Source organism: Saimiri boliviensis, chromosome 8, assembly GCF_048565385.1.
Source record: "Saimiri boliviensis isolate mSaiBol1 chromosome 8, mSaiBol1.pri, whole genome shotgun sequence".
In the NCBI taxonomy this organism is placed as follows: Eukaryota; Metazoa; Chordata; class Mammalia; order Primates; family Cebidae; genus Saimiri; species Saimiri boliviensis.
The window spans coordinates 11,961,771-11,981,560 of NC_133456.1; the positions used below are offsets into that span (position 1 = coordinate 11,961,771).

At 52.6% G+C, this 19,790-nt stretch overlaps 4 protein-coding genes across 21 annotated transcripts in view; 3 read left to right on the top strand and 1 right to left on the bottom strand.

Moving 5' to 3' along the window:
• IP6K1 (inositol hexakisphosphate kinase 1) overlaps window positions 1–11,210 on the top strand; it is a 60,453-nt gene extending 49,243 nt beyond the window's left edge. For all 8 annotated transcript variants that reach the window (XM_074403834.1, XM_039477504.2, XM_039477506.2 and 5 more), the window contains 3 exons: window positions 2,224–2,405; window positions 7,248–7,423; window positions 7,866–11,210. In XM_074403834.1, coding sequence (XP_074259935.1) covers window positions 2,224–2,405; window positions 7,248–7,423; window positions 7,866–8,399 — 892 coding nt within the window. In that variant the 3' untranslated portion in view covers window positions 8,400–11,210. The remainder of the gene's footprint in view (window positions 1–2,223; window positions 2,406–7,247; window positions 7,424–7,865) is intronic.
• A 338-nt stretch (window positions 11,211–11,548) lies between these two features.
• On the top strand, window positions 11,549–16,274 carry GMPPB (GDP-mannose pyrophosphorylase B). 2 transcript variants are annotated; one of them, XM_003936656.4, is made up of 9 exons: window positions 11,550–11,931; window positions 12,057–12,137; window positions 12,227–12,275; window positions 12,409–12,551; window positions 12,768–12,926; window positions 13,013–13,091; window positions 13,165–13,292; window positions 13,378–13,560; window positions 13,675–16,274. In XM_003936656.4, the coding sequence occupies exons 1-9, from the start codon at window positions 11,803–11,805 to the stop codon at window positions 13,804–13,806; spliced, it is 1,083 nt and encodes a 360-aa protein (XP_003936705.1). In that variant the 5' UTR covers window positions 11,550–11,802; the 3' UTR covers window positions 13,807–16,274. The 2 variants fall into 2 exon arrangements, with proteins under 2 accessions (XP_010345461.1, XP_003936705.1); XM_010347159.3 differs by having other exon boundaries at window positions 11,549–11,931; window positions 13,378–16,274.
• The window catches only part of RNF123 (ring finger protein 123), a 34,325-nt gene continuing 28,555 nt past the window's right edge, over window positions 14,021–19,790 (bottom strand). For 8 of the 10 annotated variants that reach the window (XM_074403840.1, XM_074403838.1, XM_074403837.1 and 5 more), the window contains 4 exons: window positions 19,617–19,701; window positions 15,521–15,663; window positions 14,443–14,746; window positions 14,021–14,363 (listed from right to left, as the gene is read on the bottom strand). In XM_074403840.1, the coding sequence (XP_074259941.1) occupies window positions 14,243–14,363; window positions 14,443–14,746; window positions 15,521–15,663; window positions 19,617–19,701 (653 nt within the window). In that variant the 3' untranslated portion in view covers window positions 14,021–14,242. Of the gene's footprint in view, window positions 14,364–14,438; window positions 14,747–15,520; window positions 15,664–19,616; window positions 19,702–19,790 lie in introns of those variants that run through there. The other 2 variants (XM_039477502.2, XM_074403843.1) reach the window with 2 other exon arrangements.
• On the top strand, window positions 16,366–19,345 carry AMIGO3 (adhesion molecule with Ig like domain 3). Its single transcript, XM_003936658.4, has one exon. The coding sequence runs from the start codon at window positions 16,722–16,724 to the stop codon at window positions 18,234–18,236; it is 1,515 nt and encodes a 504-aa protein (XP_003936707.3). The 5' UTR covers window positions 16,366–16,721; the 3' UTR covers window positions 18,237–19,345.

The window sequence follows — 19,790 nt, forward strand, 5'->3', positions numbered from 1 at the left end:
ACCACTGCACTCAGCTAATTTTTAAGTATTTTTTGTAGAGATAGGGTCTCGCTTTGTTGCCTATAATGGTCTCGAACTCCTGGCTTCAAGCAATCCTCCCACCTTGGCCTCCCAAAGTGAGATAATAGGCATGAGCCACTGTGCACAATCTAAAGTGGGCTTTTTAAAATTGTCCTCCAAAGGTACAGAGGTTGCTTCATGAGTCATCTGGCAAAAAGCTATAGAATAACATCACCTAGAATAAATAACATCATTGTCTATGCCCAGGTTCAAGGTCCTGCTCTGAAGGTGACAGCTCTACCTGTACTGACCAAACCTCTTGTCTGGCCTGTTAGCAGAGAGACTGTCATTCCAGGGGTGGAGCTTGTTTCTTCATAGAACCAAGACTGCAACACCAACGGTGATACCAAATACAGTGGGGGCTTCATTCAGACACGGAGAACTTTGGGTTTACACAGCAAATAAGTCAACCTTTCCATTTCCTAAAGGGTTCACTAAGAAGGCATCTTTGAACAGCCTCAGCAGTGCCCCCACCAGAAGAAAATAAGGTTTTTGTCACTCCAAGAGGCATTGGTGGGCTCCTCTACTTTCCATTAAGTGGAAATGGGGTCTCTGCCACTACCTCTTTGCCAGTGTTGCACAGCTGACCCTTGGGGAGAGTCAGCCCATTAGGAGAATCAGCATTTCCAGCATACACCAGCTCTGGTGGTTAGCTTAAATCTGTGCCACTCATGCCACACAGAGGAGAAGCTCACAGTTCTGGAGAGGAGAGTGGCATTTGAAGTTGCTGGGCGACAGCAAGGCGCTGTCTCAAAAAAATTAAAAAAAAAAAAAAAAGAAATTAATGTTATACTTCTGCTTTGAGCTGCAGACTTGCTCTGTAATTTGCAGGGCACATGACTTCACTTCACCAGTAGTGTGGTTTTCTTGGCTTTTCAGTATGATAAAACAGTATCGTTGGTTACTCCAAGCAAAGATTTTTAGTTTGGGCATAATGAAATTGTTGGTAAAGTTCCAGTATTTTCAGTTGAAGTTGCTTTCTCACGAAAACTCCTTTGTGGTTTTATTTTATTATTTATTTATTTTTGAGACAGGTTTTCTCTCTGTTGTCCAGGCTGGGGTGCAGTGGCAGGATCACGGCTCACTGCATCCTCAACAACCTGGGCTCAGGTGATCCTCCCACCTTAGCCTCTCAAGTAGCTAGCTGGCTGGTACTACAGGTACATGCCACCAGGCCCAGCTAATTTTTTAAATTTTTGTTGAAATGAGGTTTTGCCATGTTGCCCAGGCTGGTCTTGAACTCCTGGGCTCAAGCGATCCTCCCACCTTAGCTTCCCAAAATGTTGTGATTACAGGTGTGAGCCATCGTGCCTGACCTTGGCTTATTTTAGAAATAAAATTTCCTTCCTCAGCTGGGCACTGTTCAGTAGCAGTAAGTACATTAACATTGTTTGCAACTAACTCCCCATTCCTTCTTCCCCCAGCCCTTGGCAACCACTTTTCTAGTTTCTGTCTTAACGGATTTGCAGTTACCTCACATGCTTAGAGTCATACAATATTTATGCTTTTGTGTCTGGCTTATTTCACTTGGCAAAATGTTTTCAAGTTCATGTATGTTGTAGCATGTATAGGAATTTCATTCCTTTTATTGCTGAATAATACTCCATTGTATGTATATCCCACATTCTGTTTATCCATTCATCTGTTGATGGATGCTTGGTTGTTTTTACCTTTGGTTTATTGTGAGTAATGCTGCTGTGAAGGTCGATGTAAAGTGTCTGTTTGAACCCTTGTCATTTCTTTTGGGTATATACCTTGGAATGGAAGTTCTGTGTTTAGATTTTTGAGAAACTACTAAACTATGGCTGCATCATTTTACAGTCCCGCTAGCAGTGTACGAGAATTCTAGTTTCTTCACATACTGGACACTTGTTCCACTTTCTTCTTTGATAGTTGCCGTCCTAATGGATGTGAAGTAATTTTCACCACATAATTTGACAAAAAACATTATTTTTCAGATAGTTTTAAAAGACATAGGAAGAAGACTACTCGTAAGATTTACTCATTTTTATTGGCTCATGGGACCCTTATGCAACCAATTAGCAGGGTTTGTGGGTCTGTCATTGTGGGAGGCCTGATTCAGGCCTCCCTATCCTGCGTAGTGAGACCCTAGAGGAGGACATGCCCGAGTTTCCTAGTGATGTGTATGTTCTTCCTTCTTAGCTCACAGGAGGCAAAGAGTCCGAAGGTGGAGCTGCACAGCCACTCAGATGTCCCTTTCCAGATGCTAGATGGCAACAGTGGCTTGAGTTCTGAGAAGATCAGCCACAACCCCTGGAGCCTGCGCTGTCACAAGCAGCAGCTGAGCCGCATGCGCTCTGAGTCCAAGGACCGAAAGCTCTACAGTATCCTCGTTGCCCCTCCTTCAGGAGTGTCTACTGGGTCCATGGGTCATGTATTGGGTCACCATTCTGCCCGTGGCTGAGGTCTTTGTCTGGGGTCCCTCTTTGTTTCCATCTCCCTTTGTAATAGACTCCTCTTCCTTCTTTTACTTTGATCAACCTGTTTTTTTCCTGCCTTTTGGATTTGGTAAGGCTGAAGCTTAAAACTTGGCAATCTAAAACAGTATTGTCTGATAGAACTTTTTATAATTCTGTATCTGTGCTTTTCAGTATGGTAGCCATTGGCCACACTGAGTGGCTAAAATGTGGCTACTGTGACTAAGCAGGTAATTTAAATTTTATTTTAGTTAATTAAAATTTAAATAATCACATGTGACTAGTGTGGCTAGTAGTACTATATTGATCATGTTCACAATCAGAGATCTGTATATGTGCCCATGTGTGTGCTTGTGTGCACATATGTAGTTCTCCCCTCCCAAGAGATTAATAGTTTAAAAGTGATATGTTTGGTGAGATTTTTATCTGATGATAAACACCATAAAATATATTTAAAATGTTAAAGATAGCTGGGCATAGTGGCTTATACCTGTAATCTGAGAACTTTGGGAGGTGGAGACAGGAGGATCACTTGAGGTGTTTAAGACCAGCCTGGGCAATGTAGTGAGACCTCATCTCTACAAAAAATAAAAAAATTAGCTGGATGTGGTAGTGTGTGTTTGTAGTTGCAGCTCTGAGGTGGCAGGATTGCTTTAGCCGAGGAAGTCAAGGCTGCAGTGAGTCATGATTGCACCACTGCCTTCTAGCTTCTAGCCTAGGCGACACAGCAAGACCCTGTCTCCAAAAAAAAAAAAAAAAAAAAAAAAGATAAAGAAGTATTATGGCATGGGAATTCTTTTTTTTTTTTTTTTTTTGAGATGGAGTCTCACTCTGTTGCCCAGGCCAGAGGGCAGTGGCGTGATCTTGGCTCACTGTGACCTCTGCCTCCTGGGTTCAAGAGATTCTATGCCTCAGCCTCCTCAGTAGCTGGGATTACATGCGTGTGCCACCACGCCCAGCCAAGTTTTGTATTTTTAGTAGAGACAGGATTTCACCGTGCCAAGCTAGTCTTGAACTCTTGAGCTCAAGTGATCTGCCTGCCTTGGCCTCTCAAAGTGCTGGGATTACAAGCATGAGCCACCACACCCAGCCTAGAATGGGAATTCTTATAATTGTTAGTGTTTTGAAGTAGTAGACAAAGAAAACTAATTATTCTAAGAAACTGAGGGGAAACATGCTGAACCTTTTGTACATAATTAGTTAATTTTCACGGCAATCTTGAGGAAGGAACTGTCATCATTCCCATGTTATAGACAAGGAAATGAAAAAATGGGAGGATTAAGTGTTGGGCCCAGAGCTAGTGAATGGTCAAGGCAGGATTCCAGAGTCCATGCTTCTAGGCTGTTGAGATATTTCTGCAGCCTCCTTCATATTTTATACTCACTTGTTTATAGGTAATAGCAGGCAACAGAATTGATTCAGGCCAAATTTAAAAGTTACTTTTAAAAGAATTAGGAGATGTTGAAATGTTCATCATCACAGTGATGCTGAGTGTCTGTCCTCTAAGACGTAGCAGGTACTACTGCTCTCTAGCACCCAGAGGTGGATTTGAGGCCTGGGCTGTGAGACCTAGTGACTTTTGGTAGACATGATAAGTCTGTACCTTTATACAAAAGTTCAAAGATAAGATTGTTGTAAATGGGATATATTGGAAGGAAGACATGTATGTAAGTGACAGGGAATTAGGACCATAGATCATTTTGAGCTGAAGGTTCTAGAACTATTAAGGGATAAATTATTGCATATATAACGTATAAATTTATATTACATATATAAATATATACATCTAACACTATTAAAGGATAAATTTGCCGGGCGCGGTGGCTCAAGCCTGTAATCCCAGCACTTTGGGAGGCCGAGGCGGGTGGATCACGAGGTCAAGAGATCGAGACCATCCTGGTCAACATGGTGAAACCCCGTCTCTACTAAAAATACAAAAAATTAGCTTGGCATGGTGGCGTGTGCCTGTAATCCCAGCTACTCAGGAGGCTGAGGCAGGAGAATTGCCTGAACCCAGGAGGCGGAGGTTGCAGTGAGCCGAGATCGCGCCATTGCACTCCAGCCTGGGTAACAAGAGTGAAACTCCGTCTCCAAAAAAAAAAAAAAAAGGATAAATTTATGTTTACATGTATATTTTAATATATATTATATAAAATGTTTTTAATTTATACAATTTAAATATAATTTACATATGTTATATGTGTAAATATACTTAATGCCACTGAATGAATATATATATATAATTCACTGGTTTCAAATTTAGTGAGAAATGGCAATACAGAAATGTAAATCCAGGTTGGGCATGGTGGCTCATGCATGTAATCACAGCACTTTGGGAGGCCAAGGCGGGTGGGTCACTTGAGGTCAGAAGTTTGAGACCAACTTGGTGAATCCTTGTTTCTCCTAAAAATACAAAAAGTTGCCGGGCGCGGTGGCTCAAGCCTGTAATCCCAGCACTTTGGGAGGCCGAGGCGGGTGGATCACGAGGTCAAGAGATCGAGACCATCCTGGTCAACATGGTGAAACCCCATCTCTACTAAAAATACTAAAAATTAGCTGGGCATGGTGGCGTGTGCCTGTGATCCCAGCTACTCAGGAGGCTGAGGCAGGAGAATTGCCTGAACCCAGGAGGCGGAGGTTGCAGTGAGCCAAGATCGCGCCATTGCACTCCAGCCTGGGCAACAAGAGCGAAACTCCGTCTCAAAAAAAAAAAAAAAGCTTAGTCAGGTGTGGTGGCATGTGCCTGTAGTCCCAGCTACTTGGGAGACTTAGGCAGGAGGATCACTTGAACCTGGGAGGCGGAGGTTGCAGTGAGCTGAAATCGTGCTACTGCACTCCAGCCTGGGCAACATACTGCCTGCAAGATAGATCTAAAGATAACATATAGATCTAAAGATAACATAGGCCGGGCATGGTGGCCCACATCTGTTATCGCAGCACTTTTGAAGGCCAAGGTGGGAGAATCACTTGAGGCCAGGAGATTGAGACCAGCCTGGACAACATACTGAGACCCTGTCTCTTAAAAAAAAAAAAAAAAAATTAAAATTGGGTAGGGAGCTGGGCACGGTGGCTCACACGTAATCCCAGCACTTTGAGAGGCTGAGGTGGGTGGATCACCTGGGGTTAGGAGTTGAAGAACAGCCTGGCCAACATGGTGAAACCCCATCTCTACTAAAAACACAAAAATTAGGCCAGGCGCAATGGCTCATGCCTGTAATCCCAGCATTTTGGAAGGCTGAGGTGGGTGGATCACGAGGTCAAGAGATCGAGACCATCCTGATCAACATGGTGAAACCCCGTCTCTACTAAAAAATACAAAAAATTAGCTGGGCATGGTGGCATGTGCCTGTAATCCCAGCTACTCAGGAGGTTGAGGCAGGAGAATTGCCTGAACCCAGGAGGCGGAGGTTGCGGTGAGCTGAGATTGCGCCATTGCACTCCAGCCTAGGTAACGAGCGAAACTCCGTCTCAAAAACAAAACAAAACAAAAAAAACACAAAAATTAGCTGCGAGTGGTGGGGGGCACCTGTAATCCCAGCTGCTTGGGAAACTGGCAGGAGAATGACTTGAACCCAGGAGGCAGAGGTTGCAATGAGCTGAGATTGTGCCACTGCACTCCAGCCTGGGCAACAGAACAAGACTCCGTCTCAAAAAAAAAAAAGGTAAATTAGGCATGCCTGTAGTCCTAGCTGTTCCAGAGGCTGAGGGTGGGAGGTTCTCTTGAGCCCAGTGGTCCAGTACTGCAGTGACCTCTGGATCCAGCCACTGTACTCCAGTCTGGGCAACAGAGCAAGAGTGCATTTCTTTAAAAAAAAGGCAGGGCACGATGGCTCACGCCTGTAATCCCAACACTTTGGGAGGCCGAGGCAGGTGGATCACCTGAGGTCAGGAGTTCGAGACCAGTTTGACCAACATGGAGAAACCCCCTCTCTACTAAAAATACAAAATGAGCCAGGCATAGTGGCTCATGTCTGTGAACCTAGCTAGTTGGGAGGCTGAGGCAGGAGAATCACTTGAACCCGGAAGGCAGAGGTTGCAGTGAGCCGCGATTGTGCCATTGCACTCTAGCCTGGGCAACAAGAATGAAACTTCCGTCTCTAAATAAATATAAAAATGCCTTAGAGCCTAGGTTAAAAAACAAATGAACCCCCCACCCCCAAAAAAAACCCAAAAACCAGATGTGGTATATACATGTAATGGAAAATTAGCCAGAAAATGGAATGAAATTCTGATCCATGCTTACAACATACGTGAATCTTGAAAACATTTTGCTAAGTGAAATAAGCCAGACACAAAATGACAAATACTGTATGATTCCATTTATATCAGATGCCTAGGAAAGATAAATTTATAGAGACAGAAAGTAGACTAGAGGTTCCCAGGGACTGGGAAGAGGGAAATGAGTTACTGTTTCATTGCCATTTAATGGGTACAGAGTTTCATTTTGGGATGATGAAAAAGTTCTAGAGCTAGATGGTTGTGATGGTTATACAACAAAGTAAATATAATTAGTGCCACTGAATTGTACACTTACAAAATGGTTAAAGTGGTAAATTTTACGTATATTTTACTACAGTTGTTTTTGGTTGAGAAATAATAAGCCAGTGGTGTGAAACCCACATTTGAGAGTTTCTGAGACAAGCACGTATTGCATTAGGTAAAAGCCCCTTTTATAGAATAACTGGGTTGTACTTTCCTGGCTGGGGGTGATGGTGAGTGTGCTTGTCATTCTCCTTGACCATGACCCAGAGTTCCTCCTGCTTGAGAATGTGGTACACCACTTCAAGTACCCCTGTGTGTTGGATCTGAAGATGGGCACGCGGCAGCATGGCGATGATGCATCAGCTGAGAAGGCAGCCCGGCAGATGCGGAAGTGTGAGCAGAGCACATCAGCCACACTGGGTGTCAGGGTCTGTGGCATGCAGGTGAGTTGCCTCTGCTCAGAGCCTAGGTGCTGCCACTTGCATGATTGGGGTTGTGCTCATACCTGCCTGCCATCTATGCCAAGTGTGTCCTCCTGAGCCCTCTGTCCTTACCTGTTGACCTTGATCTGGGCCTCAGGTGCAGGACCACTGTGAGAGTCTGCTGCCTCGACACTGGGACAAGTAAGATTCTTGCCTGTCAACAGGATGTTCTGATGTTGGAGGAGGGCTCCAAAGCTGGTGGCAGGGAACCCATAGGCCTGGTATTGCTTTCTCTTGGCTCTGCAATGGGAAAACCCAGTTTGAATTTGGCCTGCCTGGTTCCACTTAGATAGGTGAGCAGAAAAGCTCAGGTTGGTCAAAGTGCCTTCCAGACTGTGCTTGCCCAGGGCACTGTGAGCTCTTCAGACTTCCCTGGTACTTACTCTGTCTCCTGGGGTTTCAGGTGTACCAGTTGGACACAGGGCATTACCTCTGCAGGAACAAGTACTATGGCCGTGGGCTCTCCATCGAAGGCTTCCGCAATGCCCTCTATCAATATCTGCACAATGGCCTGGACCTGCGACGTGACCTGTTTGAACCTATCCTGAGCAAACTGCGGGGACTGAAAGCTGTGCTGGAGCGTCAGGCCTCCTACCGTTTCTACTCCAGTTCGCTGCTTGTCATCTATGATGGCAAGGAGTTCCGGGCTGAGTCCTGCCTGGACCGCCGGGCTGAGATTCGTCTCAAGCACCTGGACATGGTGCTCCCTGAGGTGGCGTCATCCTGTGGCCCCAGCACCAGCCCCAGTAACACCAGCCCCGAGGCGGGTCCCTCCTCTCAGCCCAAGGTGGATGTCCGCATGATTGACTTTGCACACAGCACATTCAAGGGCTTCCGGGATGACCCCACCGTGCATGATGGGCCAGACAGAGGCTACGTGTTTGGCCTGGAGAACCTCATCAGCATCATGGAACAGATGCGGGACGAGAACCAGTAGGCCCTGTTCTGGGCCCCCAGAACCCCTTCCACTCCACCCGCAGGCAGGGACCATTGCTCTGAACTCACCGTGAGGACACAGACTTGCTTTTAAAGGGTTATATTTCTCTTTGATGTAAACTGTTTGTAGCTATAGCCTGGAATCCATATATATAAAGTGAAGGAGGGCAGAACACACATCCTCTTAGCCAGGCTCCTTAGCTTTGTGGCTCTTGACTGCTGTGTCCAGGCTGCCTTAGGAAGGAAGAGGTGCCCCAGGTGGGCTTGGCAACAGGGACAGGGTGCCCTTGGACATTGGTTTCTGTTTATATCTCTGAGAGCTGTGGCTGCAGGGCCCTACTGATTGTAGGGTAAAATCCTGGGCTAGTGCAGGGCCCTTCCATGCCCCCTCTTCCCTTGTTCCCCAGAAGTGGAGGGGTTTGTGTGCCCATTTCTTGGGGGCTTTGCAGTCTTAACGTTGTGGGTGTCAGCTAGCTCTTTAATAAGTGCCCTCAGGGCATCACAGGGCTGACTGCACAAACCTGGACCCATCCTTGGGTCTGACCTTAGCATGGGGCTAGATTAATGAAGCTGGGCTGAGACCAACTTAGGGCCAAGGGCAGGCCTTGGGTTCCCCAGGCACCTGTCCTATTCCTGAAACAGCCAGCCTCTCCCAATTCCCTTGCCTAAGAAGGCCACTCCCTCCTGCCCCACTGAAGTGGGGGAGAGTCAGTGTCCCAGCAGGTCTCAGGGCCTCTGGTGGCTGTGGCCCAGACAGTATTTGCAGTTCTTGTGCTATGGGTGGGAGTCTTTCTCCTCAAGTTTCGGCAGCTGTGCTGCTGCTGGACAGGCTGCTCCTCCCAGGGGCTTAGGGACTGTGGTCCGCTCAGGGTCTCATTTGCCCAGGCCAAGCTCAAGGCAGCAGCCCTTTGTGAGGCGCTCTTGGCCCTGGGCCTAGAGGGAGAACTTTTTAAGTTTTTTTGCTCACGGGGACATGGTATGGGCCCTGGGTGCTGGTGCCCACATTCTGCTAATGAGAGCTTTGATCAGTTCTGGGTCCATCAGTTTGTCCATGTGTCCACCTGCCAGCACTTGTCCCTTGGGATCCTTCCCTGGGGTGTAGCCTTGCTCATTAGTGTATATTCATTCCTTCATGCTTTCCTCAGCAGAACGCTCACTCTCCCGTTTCCGAGGTGAGCTTTTGCTCCGTGCCCTTCCTCCGCAGCTGTTGCCTTTTTTATAAAGACCTGATAGAATAAATTGTAGGTGTTGTTTCCCCATTGACCTAGCACCCTTTCTGTGGGCCTAGAATATGGCCGTCCACACTCACAGTGGGGCAGTGAAGGCTAGAGGGGTGGCCCTTCCTTTCTTATGGTTTTAGTCATTTTGGCTGCCAGCCCTTAATGGCACAGACCTGCTGCTTCTAACACAGATGGCCAGGAGATGATACCTATTTCAGCCATTGCTGGCCTTAGCACCCTCTCCTCGGAGCCTAGGGCCACTGTTGATTGTCAATTTAGGCAGGTTCTTGTTTGGCATTAAAGGAAAGCCTGCCAGCTGTGATAGGCCTTGGTAACTGATGGACTCGTTTCCCGGTCCTTAGAGATGCAGCTTCTTAAGGGCTCCTTGATGGATGCCATCTCTCCCAGCTCCCGGCCCTGGTGCCAGTAGTGGGCAGGTTCCCATTCTTTGGGGCTGGGAGGGACAGCTTGCCTGTTTCTGCTCAGAAATTACGGTCTTCTCTCATGTACCATTCTGTGGCTTCAGCCACGGGGGCAGCAGCCCTTGATTAGTGTAGACAGTCATCCCTGGTAGGGTGGAGGATAAGACATAGGGTCTAGAGCTGTGTGGGACCTTCAGGAGATGTCCTGTGCCTCTCAGGTTTCTAGATTCTGGGAGGAGAGGCTGTGGCATTCTGCTGCGCCTCACAGCGAGCAAAGCTGCACCCACTTATTATTAGTATTTTCTTGGCATTAAAAAGAGTGAAAAGGCCTGGGATTTGCTCCTCCTCCCCTAGAGCAGGACTCCTCCTTTCAGCACTTTGGACACCTGCAGACCCAGCCCTGTTATTTAACAGTAGTGGGCAAGTGTGTGTGCATACTGTCTGCCACTGCTTTCTCCCTACCCCATGCCAGAGAGCTCTGTCCCTGCCAGGCCCCGCCGCCTTAGCCCCAACTTGGGACCAAAGTGCAACGTGGATCATGGGTTGGGGTGCTCAGGTGACCCCTCTCTATAGTGCTTCCCTGGGCCAAGCTGACACCAGTTCCTCAGGGTGGGATGGGACGGGTGGTGCTTAAATGAGGAAGGGGACCAGTGTAGCAACTTGCCAGGGACCCCACCCCCCCTCCCTCTCTGGGCCTGTGCAATGGGCGTGGGAATTCCCATCAAGGGGCTTGGCGCCTGTGCTAGTTCCGCAGCTGCTGCTCACCGCTCACTCCTGGCCACATGCACGTTCCCTAGATGCATATTGCTTTGAACTTTAAAGCTGTACAATTTGGTTATGTTTGTGCTGACTTGAAAAATATTTTAATGAGGAAAAAAATGGAGAACCCTGGGAAGAACCTGGTTCTTTGCTTCTCGGGGAACTGTAAGCCCTCGCATTCTGGGAATCGCTCTCTGCTGCTCTTTCCCGGAAGCTAAGCCTGTTCCCACCGCCCGAGGCCTGTGCTCGGACACTACCTGTGGCTGCCGCCGCAGCTGCGTTTCTTCTGGACCTTGCGTGCGGTGGAGGGGGTGCTTGGGCCGAGCCCACTCCTTTCTGTACACCTAGCGCTACCCGCCCCGCTTGTGTCTGAGGTCGTGTATGTCAAAAATAAAGCCGCTAGAGGCGGAAGTGAGTCTGTCTCTTTGTGAAAATTAGCCCGGGAGCCTTCCCTGGTCTCCCTTACCCGGGCTGAGGCCGATGGGCGGGTCCTAGGGCTGGGCGGGGCGGGGCAGGGCGGGTCCGGCGGCCGCTGGACCACGCGGAGCAGGGAACAAGGCCTCGCCCTTGGCGCCATTTCCGCCTTTGGATCCGCCAATGGCCAGCTGACCCGCGGGTCCTGACCTGGGTCCCCATGGCAGCCTGGCGCGCTCGAGCGCTCATTGGCTACGTCTGTCGCAGCGCCGCGCCCCAGCGCTCCGACGCCAGCCGCCGTGCCACGTATGCGGCAGCCGATTGGCCCGCGGGGGTTGCGTCACTGCCCGCGCCGGTCTGGCTTGAGTTTGGGACCACCCGCCGTCCGTCTGGCGTTGCCTTCCGGGTTGTGGTGGCCCCGGATCCGGCGTCAGGGCGACCGGGCGGACAAGGTGGATCTAGAGTTGGTCAGGCGGGTTGGTCAAGGGCGCGGGGCCGGGCACGGCGTTGGGAGTGCGCGGCAGGGGCCGGCCAGGCGGGCTGCAGGCACCTCAGGGCCCGGCACACCCTTCCAACGCCCGCAGGCGCAATGAAGGCCCTGATTTTAGTGGGGGGCTATGGGACGCGGCTACGGCCGCTGACGCTGAGCACCCCGAAGCCACTGGTGGACTTCTGCAATAAGCCCATCTTGCTGCACCAAGTGGAGGCGCTGGCCGCGGTAAGACCCTGAATTGGGATCGAAGTCGCGTTCGGATCTGGCGGGACTAGGGATGGCCAGCGACTAGGGGTCAGGGGCACCCCTACCTTCTGGCTGAGCCCGCCTGTCGGCCTTCGTTCTGACAGGCAGGCGTGGACCACGTGATCCTGGCCGTGAGCTACATGTCGCAGGTGCTGGAGAAGGAAATGAAGGCACAGGAGCAGAGGGTGAGGCAGGGACTCTTGGCCCTTACCCTCGGTCCCCGCCCAACGTCCCATCCTGGTAGAACCTGACTTGGGGGGCCTCTTCCTTCTAGCTGGGAATCCGAATCTCCATGTCCCATGAAGAGGAGCCTTTGGGGACAGGTCAGTAGAGACAGAAAAGTCCCTTGGGGAGGGTTTAAGGCCAGGAAAAGGGTAAGACCCAGCCTGAATTGGCCTGCTGAGCCTGAATCAGGGACTCAGACCTCCAGCAAGGTGACCTGTCCCCTTCCCCCAGCTGGGCCCCTGGCACTGGCCCGTGACCTACTCTCCGAGACTGCAGACCCTTTCTTCGTCCTCAACAGTGATGTGATCTGCGATTTCCCCTTCCAAGCCATGGTGCAGTTCCACCGGCACCATGGCCAGGAGGGCTCCATCCTGGTAAGGCGCCAGGTCTTTTTTCTCTTGACACTTTCACCATCCATGCCCAGCCTCCTCTGCCCCCTAGCCTTCATTCGCCTTCGGATGTTATGGGTACAGAGCTGTTCAATATGTATCTTGAAGCACTTGGGGCAGAGTCTCTGAGATCTGGGACAGCATGTATATCAAGGCTCAGGAGCACTGGACTAGGTCCGAGGTCCCCTTCCTTGCATTCAGGTGACCAAGGTGGAGGAACCCTCCAAGTATGGTGTTGTGGTGTGTGAGGCTGACACAGGCCGCATTCACCGGTTCGTGGAGAAGCCGCAGGTGTTTGTGTCCAATAAGATCAATGCAGGCATGTACATCCTGAGCCCTGCGGTGCTGCAGCGCATCCAGGTGTGTAGGAGACACCTGTTGGTGGGCTGGGGTGGGGGCAGGCCATCACTGCCATGACCCTGCTCACAAGCTGCCCACTCCCACAGCTGCAGCCTACGTCCATTGAGAAGGAGGTCTTCCCTGTTATGGCCAAGGAAGGGCAGCTATATGCCATGGAGTTGCAGGGTGAGGTAGGGAGGCCACAGGGTGGGGGTGGTCTGTGGCTGGGCTGAGGCCCCTGATACATCCCTCCCTACAGGCTTCTGGATGGACATTGGGCAGCCCAAGGACTTCCTCACTGGCATGTGCCTCTTCCTGCAGTCACTGAGGCAGAAGCAGCCTGAGCGGCTGTGCTCAGGCCCTGGCATTGTGGGCAACGTGCTGGTGGTGAGGCCCTTGCCCAGCCCATGATTAACCTCCCAATCTTGGGCGACAAGTGGCCCACTTGTATTATTTCTCCCACCACTCTCAGGATCCAAGTGCTCGCATCGGCCAGAACTGCAGCATTGGCCCCAACGTAAGCCTAGGACCTGGTGTGGTGGTGGAGGATGGTGTATGTATCCGGCGGTGTACGGTGCTGCGGGATGCCCGTATCCGCTCCCACTCCTGGCTTGAGTCCTGCATTGTGGGCTGGCGCTGCCGCGTGGGCCAGTGGGTAAGCCTGTGGACTGGGCTATGTGGGGAGAGGGGCGGGAGAAGGGCGGGAGAAGGGCAGGAGAAGGGCGGGGAATGTGCCCGCATCCCTGACAGGGCCTATCCTCTCCTGGAGGTTCGCATGGAGAATGTGACAGTGCTGGGTGAGGACGTCATAGTTAATGACGAGCTCTACCTCAACGGAGCCAGCGTGCTACCCCACAAGTCTATTGGCGAGTCAGTGCCAGAGCCTCGTATCATCATGTAAGGGGATACAGCGGGGCTGGCCGAGCCCCGGTTTTCCCATCGGCAAGGGGAGTGCTGGCCTGACACATCGGAAGACCCTGGACTTTTGTCTGAGGGGCATTGGATGAAGCTGAAGCTGTTGGACACCTGCCTTCTCATGTGGACATCATCTGGCAGGATCTCTGCCAGGCACACCCAACAAACCCCACTCCCTCAAGAAGGGCCAGGGCCAGGGCTGTATGGAATAATAATTTAATGCTCACTGTGGCCCTGACTGAAAGTCAAGCTCAGGCACAATTAGGGCCATGGCTGGGCTCTCACCAATGAAACAGGCGGGCAAGGAGGTTGGATGTGGTGGTGGTGGTGGGTACAGGAGAAGGGCAAAGGGAGCTCATAAATAGGGCCCAGCCTGGCTCTGGGTTCAAGGGTGGAGGTCCCAGGATGGTGCAGGCTGAGGGCTAAGCAGCTGAGGAGGTAGTGCTCGTACTGGCTGCCTTCTCCCAGTCCTCTACAGACACGATGGTGGCTTTGCAGAAAAAGCAGTCCTTGTTGTTCATCAGGTGTTGGTTGATGCAGGCTCTACAACAAGGGAGGGGATGAGGACTGTATGGCATGTACACACTGCTCTCCCCACCACCAAGCTGTGGGGCCCACTTACTTGCAGGACTTGTGGCCACAGGGCTGGAACACAGCAGAGATGGGGTGGGCATAGCAGATGGGGCAGAGGTCCTCCTCACTGGTGGGCTGCAAGAAGGAAAGTGAAGAGTGGGCCGGAGTTGGATGCCCAGCTATGTGGATGTCTGCTGTGCCTATGTAGAAGTGCACACATTCAAGTGGGTTGGGCCTGTGTGCTGTGGGTCCACTCACCAGGGAGGCAGCTGCTGCCTGGGCAGATGCAGAGGTCAGGTGTGCCAGCATCTGTTCCACCTGAGCCAGTTCGTCGGCACTGATATAATCTGCATCTGGGAGTGGTAGGTAGTGTCAAGCCAGAGGTAGCTGAGGATGTGGTGCCTCTTGAATATTTCCAGCCTAGAACTTTGCTTTTTTTTTTTTTTTTTTTTTTTTGAGATAGTCTTGCTGTCTTGCTGTATCCCCAGGCTGGAGTGCAGGGGCACAATCTCGGCTCACTGCAACCTCCTCTTCCCAGGTTCAAACGATTCTCCTGTGTCAGCCTCCCAAGTGGCTGGCACTATAGGCATGTGCCACCATGCCCAGCTATTTTTTTTTTTTTTTTTTTTTTTTGAGATGGAGCCTTGCTCTGTCACCCAGGCTGGAATGCAGTGGCCTGATCCTGGCCACTGCAACTTCTACTTGCCAAGTTCAAGTGATTCTCCTGCCTTAGCCTCCTGAGTAGCTGGGATTACAGGCACACACTAGCATGCCTAGCTAATTTTTGTATTCTTAGTAGAGACAGGGTTTCACCATGTTGGTTAGGCTGGTCTTAAACTTCTGACCTTGTGATCCGCCCACTTCGGCTTCCCAAAGTGTTGGGATTACAGGCATGAGCCACTGTGCCTGGCATAATTTTTTATATTTTTAGTATGGATGGGGGTTTTACCATCCAGGGTTGGTCAGGATGGTCTTGGTCTCCTGACCTTGTGATCAGCCCACCTTGGCCTCCCAAAGTGGTTGGATACAGGTGTGAGCCATTATGCCTGGCCAGACTTTGCTGTTCTTAAAGCTCCTGACCTGATCCAGCCCTGGATCTCCCTAACCCACCCCACTACCCCACTCACAGCTCTGCAGGGAGAAGCGCTTCCGGTCAGGGGCTGGCAGGGTAGTGCCAGGTGCTGGGGGCTCTGGTTGTCCCAGGAGATAGCATATTGAACGAAGCTGGAAGCAGGGATCTGCCAGGAGCACTGATGTGGCTCGGTCTCTCCTAGGTATGGGAGGGTGCAAAGGCAGTCAGAAGGCTTGGGGCCTGGCTAAAAGTCTCTATTGGGATTGCCAATGAGGAGTGCCATGGCTCTTGCATGATCACCTCCCCCACCACATCTTTCCATCTCCCTGCTTCTGAAACCCCAAGTCCTGGATTCTAGTAAAGTGCCACACAATCTGGGTTACCACTTTTTTTTTTTTTTTTTTTTTTGAGATGGAGTCTCGCTCTCACCCAGGCTGGAGTGCAATGGTGCAATCTCGGCTCACTGCAACCTCCGCCTTCCGGGTTTAAGCGATTCTCCTGCCTCAGCCTCCCGAGTAGCTGGGATTACAGGCACACACTACCGTGCCTAGCTAATTTTTGTATTTTTAGTAGAGATGGAGTTTCTCCATGTTGGCCAGGCTAGTCTCGAACTTATGACCTCAGGTGATCCACCCACCTCGGCCTCCCAAAGTGCTGGGATTACAGGCGTGGACCACCGTGCCCAGCCTGGGGTACTACTTTAAGAGGGCTCAGGGGTGCCATCTTCAGATAGATAGAGTCCGCCTGCCCCATAATGTATCAATCCTTCAAAATCACTTCAAATAAACACTAACAGCAGCTTGGAGACATTCTTCTAGACTCTCCCTTTTACTCCTCGAGGACAAAGGAGCGGCAGAGAGCCAAAGGCAGGCTGGGACTTAGGGGTTGGACTCACTCCCCCTCTGGCGGTCACGCGGGGCCCCTGGGCGCTACGGGATACCGCCGCCACGCCTCCTGAAACAGGAACCAATAGGAGCCCGGGCCCCGCCCCAGAGGGAGTATTTAGGAGCTGATCAGGAACTCGCTCCGAGAGGGCTGGGGAAGCCAAAGGGAGCGTGGAGTGGAGTCCGGCCCCGTCTCACGACCTGGGAACAGGAACACGGGCGCTCGGCCAGCCGGGCAGGGCAGAACCCGCACCGTGCCTCCTCGGCAAGAGCCATCCGGTGCTACCCACGTCACACTAGAGCAGAAGTAGGTGAGTCCTGGAATTGCGACCTGCACAGAGCTGATCTGTCCTGTCCCTGGTGGTCGCCGCCATGACCTGGCTGGTGCTGCTGGGCGCACTGCTCTGCATGCTGCGCGTTGGGTCAAGCACCCCAGACTCCGAGGGTTTCCCGCCCCGTATGCCCCACAACTGCCCCTACAAATGCGTCTGCGCTGCTGACTTGCTGAGCTGCACTGGCCTAGGGTTGCAGGACGTGCCGGCCGCGTTCCCTGCCGCTACTGCGGACCTCGACCTAAGCCACAACGCACTCCAGCGCCTGCGACCCGGATGGTTGGCACCCCTCTTACAGCTTCGCGCCCTGCACCTAGGCCATAACGAACTAGATGCGCTGGGTCGCGGCGTCTTCGCCAATGCCAGCAGCCTGAGACTGCTGGATCTATCATCTAACGCGTTGCGGTCGCTTGGCCGCCACGATCTCGACGGGCTGGGGGCGCTGGAGAAGCTGCTTCTGTTCAATAACCGCCTGGTACACTTGGACAAGCATGCCTTCCACAGCCTGAGAGCACTCAACCATCTCTACCTGGGCTGCAACGAACTCGCCTCCTTCTCTTTCGACCACTTGCACGGTCTGAGCGCCACCCACCTGCTTACTCTGGACCTCTCCTCCAACCGACTGGGACACATCTCCGTACCTGAGCTGGCCGCGCTGCCAGCTTTCCTCAAGAACGGCCTCTACTTGCACAACAACCCATTGCCCTGCGACTGCCGCTTCTACCAACTGCTACAGCGCTGGCACCAGCGGGGCCTGAGCGCCGTACGCGACTTTGCGCGCGAGTACACATGCTTAGCCTTCAAGGTACCCGCGTCCCGTGTGCGCTTCTTCCAGCACAGCCGTGTCTTTGAGAACTGCTCGTCGGCCTCAGCTCTTGGCCTAGAGCGGCCAGAAGAGCACCTGCACGCGCTGGTGGGTCGGTCCCTGAGGCTTTACTGCAACACCAGCGTCCCGGCCATGCGCATTGCCTGGGTTTCCCCGCAGCAGGAGCTGCTCAGGGCACCAGGATCCCGCGATGGCAGCATCGCAGTGCTGGCTGATGGCAGCTTGGCTATAGGTAACGTGCAGGAGCAGCATGCAGGACTCTTCGTGTGCTTGGCCACTGGGCCCCTCCTGCATCACAACCAGACGCACGAGTACAACGTGAGCGTGCACTTCCCGCGCCCAGAGCCCGAGGCTTTCAACACAAGCTTCACCACGCTGCTGGGCTGTGCCGTGGGCCTGGTGCTTGTACTGCTCTACCTGTTTGCCCCACCCTGCCGCTGCTGCCGCCGTACCTGCTGTTGCCGCTGCTGGCCCCGAACACCCAGCCCACTCCATGAACTGAGCGCACAGTCCTCAGTGCTCAGCACCACACCACCAGACGCAACCAGCCGCAAGGCCAGCGTCCACAAGCACGTGGTCTTTCTGGAGCCAGGCCGGAGGGGCCTCAATGGCCGAGTGCAGCTGGCAGTAGCCGAGGACTTCGATATCTGCAACCCTAGGGGCCTGCAGCTGAAGGCTAGTTCTGAGTCCGCAAGCTCCATAGGCTCCGAAGGTTTCATGACAACCTAGACTGCACCAGAGCCCCGCCCAAGCCCCCACCCTCTTGCTGCTCGCCCTGCTCCATGCTGTGGTCCAGAGAACAGATAGATGCTGGTGGGGAGTGCTGTGCCTGGCCCCCTGGCTTCTTGTGTGGGCCTCAAACCACAATGGGCCTTCTCACTCACTGGTAGAGAGAGAGGTTCCAGTCCCTAACCTGCCTTCTGCTCTGCCCCTGCACAAGACCCAAAGGCCCCAGGCCCTGCAAGGTGTGCTAGTGCCTGCTTCTCCAGGGACCTCCTAGTGCCCAAATGCCCTGTGAGGCTGAGAGACCTAGGCCCATGTGATAGAACCCCTGTAGCAGAGCCCCCTATCCACCCTCAGGGGCCAAAGGAACTCTTGAGTGGTGCTGAAGAGCTGACGCAGGGCTACCTCCCCTTCCCAAGGTCGCGGGAGGCAGTGGGCCCATAGGGAAAAGGAGGCAGCTCTGAAGGAAGATCCCACCCACACCCCAAGTCAGAAGGAAACAAGCCCGCCCTCTGGTGAAATGGGACTCCCTCCATCTGCCAACACCCAACCTCCTGAAAGCTTCGCAACTGCACGCAGAGTCCAGTGGACAGGCACTAGGCAGGAAAGGCTCCTTAAGAGACTCCTGAGGGCCCTGGCCTAAGCCCCAGCCAGAGGCCCTGCTCTCTCTGGCCTGGCTCTCTCCAGCTGTTGTCCTGAAGGCAGAGCCCATTCTGTGGGCTCACAAGACACAGTGAAGGGGATCATGGCCTGCGCCACTTCTTTTCAGCAGTAAAACGCCCAAAAAGCCTGGCGAGCATGGCCAAGCTGTGAGGGCCAAGCCGGAACTCCATGTCCCTTGAGGGCAGGTGCCTCTTAAGGGCTGGCACTGGTTTCAGCCTAATGGCTGAGGCGGTGCCCTGGCTTCACATGCCTCTCACTGCTCCCATTGCAGGGGGGCAGGGAAGGGGGTCTGGGAGCTCCTCATGTGTGGGGGCTGAGCTGGGGGCCCTCATGGCCATCCTGGACCCCACTGCTCCAGAGTTTCTTAATAAAGGCAGCACTTGCTTATTGCTGGAGCCTTCGCAGACAAAGGTGGTCCTGCGTGTGTTCAGCTCTCCACCCAGCAGCCTGACCCTGTCCACTATGGATGGCACACCCTCCAGAGTCCTGCCTCCCATGCCTGGTGCCTGAACTGTGGCCACAAGCCAGTGGCTCTGTGGGCCAGGGCACCCTGTCCTGCTGGGGTCCCAGATTCTTCTACTTAGAGGAGCTCCCTCTGCCTCAAAACCTGATACTGAGGTCCGTTTTCCAGATTAGGAAAAGGAGGTGCCAGGAGGCCCTGTCCAGTCCCTCCTCACCAGACACACCCAGCTCCCAGCAGGGCCCACAGTCCCCAACACTCACTCTGAAGCTGGGCCACGCACCAGGAGCTGCACCAGGATGCCTGTTACTGCTACCAGAATGGGGTAGTGGTCCACGCTCTCTAGGCCTGAGGGGAAGGGAAGGAAGGAAGATGAGCCACCCACATACTCCCACTGCAGGGGCTCCAGGCTTGACACCATCCGCCCTGCCCACTGC

What these genes read in the sequence shown, in the direction of transcription:
- GMPPB (XM_010347159.3), top strand. Translation starts at nt 11,803, where the DNA reads ATGAAGGCCCTGATTTTAGTGGGGGGCTATGGGACGCGGCTACGGCCG. An exon ending in GCCAGGAGGGCTCCATCCTG is followed by an intron (nt 12,552 to 12,767) that starts GTAAGGCGCCAG and finishes CCTTGCATTCAG; the next exon opens with GTGACCAAGGTGGAGGAACC. An exon ending in CGGTGCTGCAGCGCATCCAG is followed by an intron (nt 12,927 to 13,012) that starts GTGTGTAGGAGA and finishes CCACTCCCACAG; the next exon opens with CTGCAGCCTACGTCCATTGA.
- AMIGO3 (XM_003936658.4), top strand. Translation starts at nt 16,722, where the DNA reads ATGACCTGGCTGGTGCTGCTGGGCGCACTGCTCTGCATGCTGCGCGTT.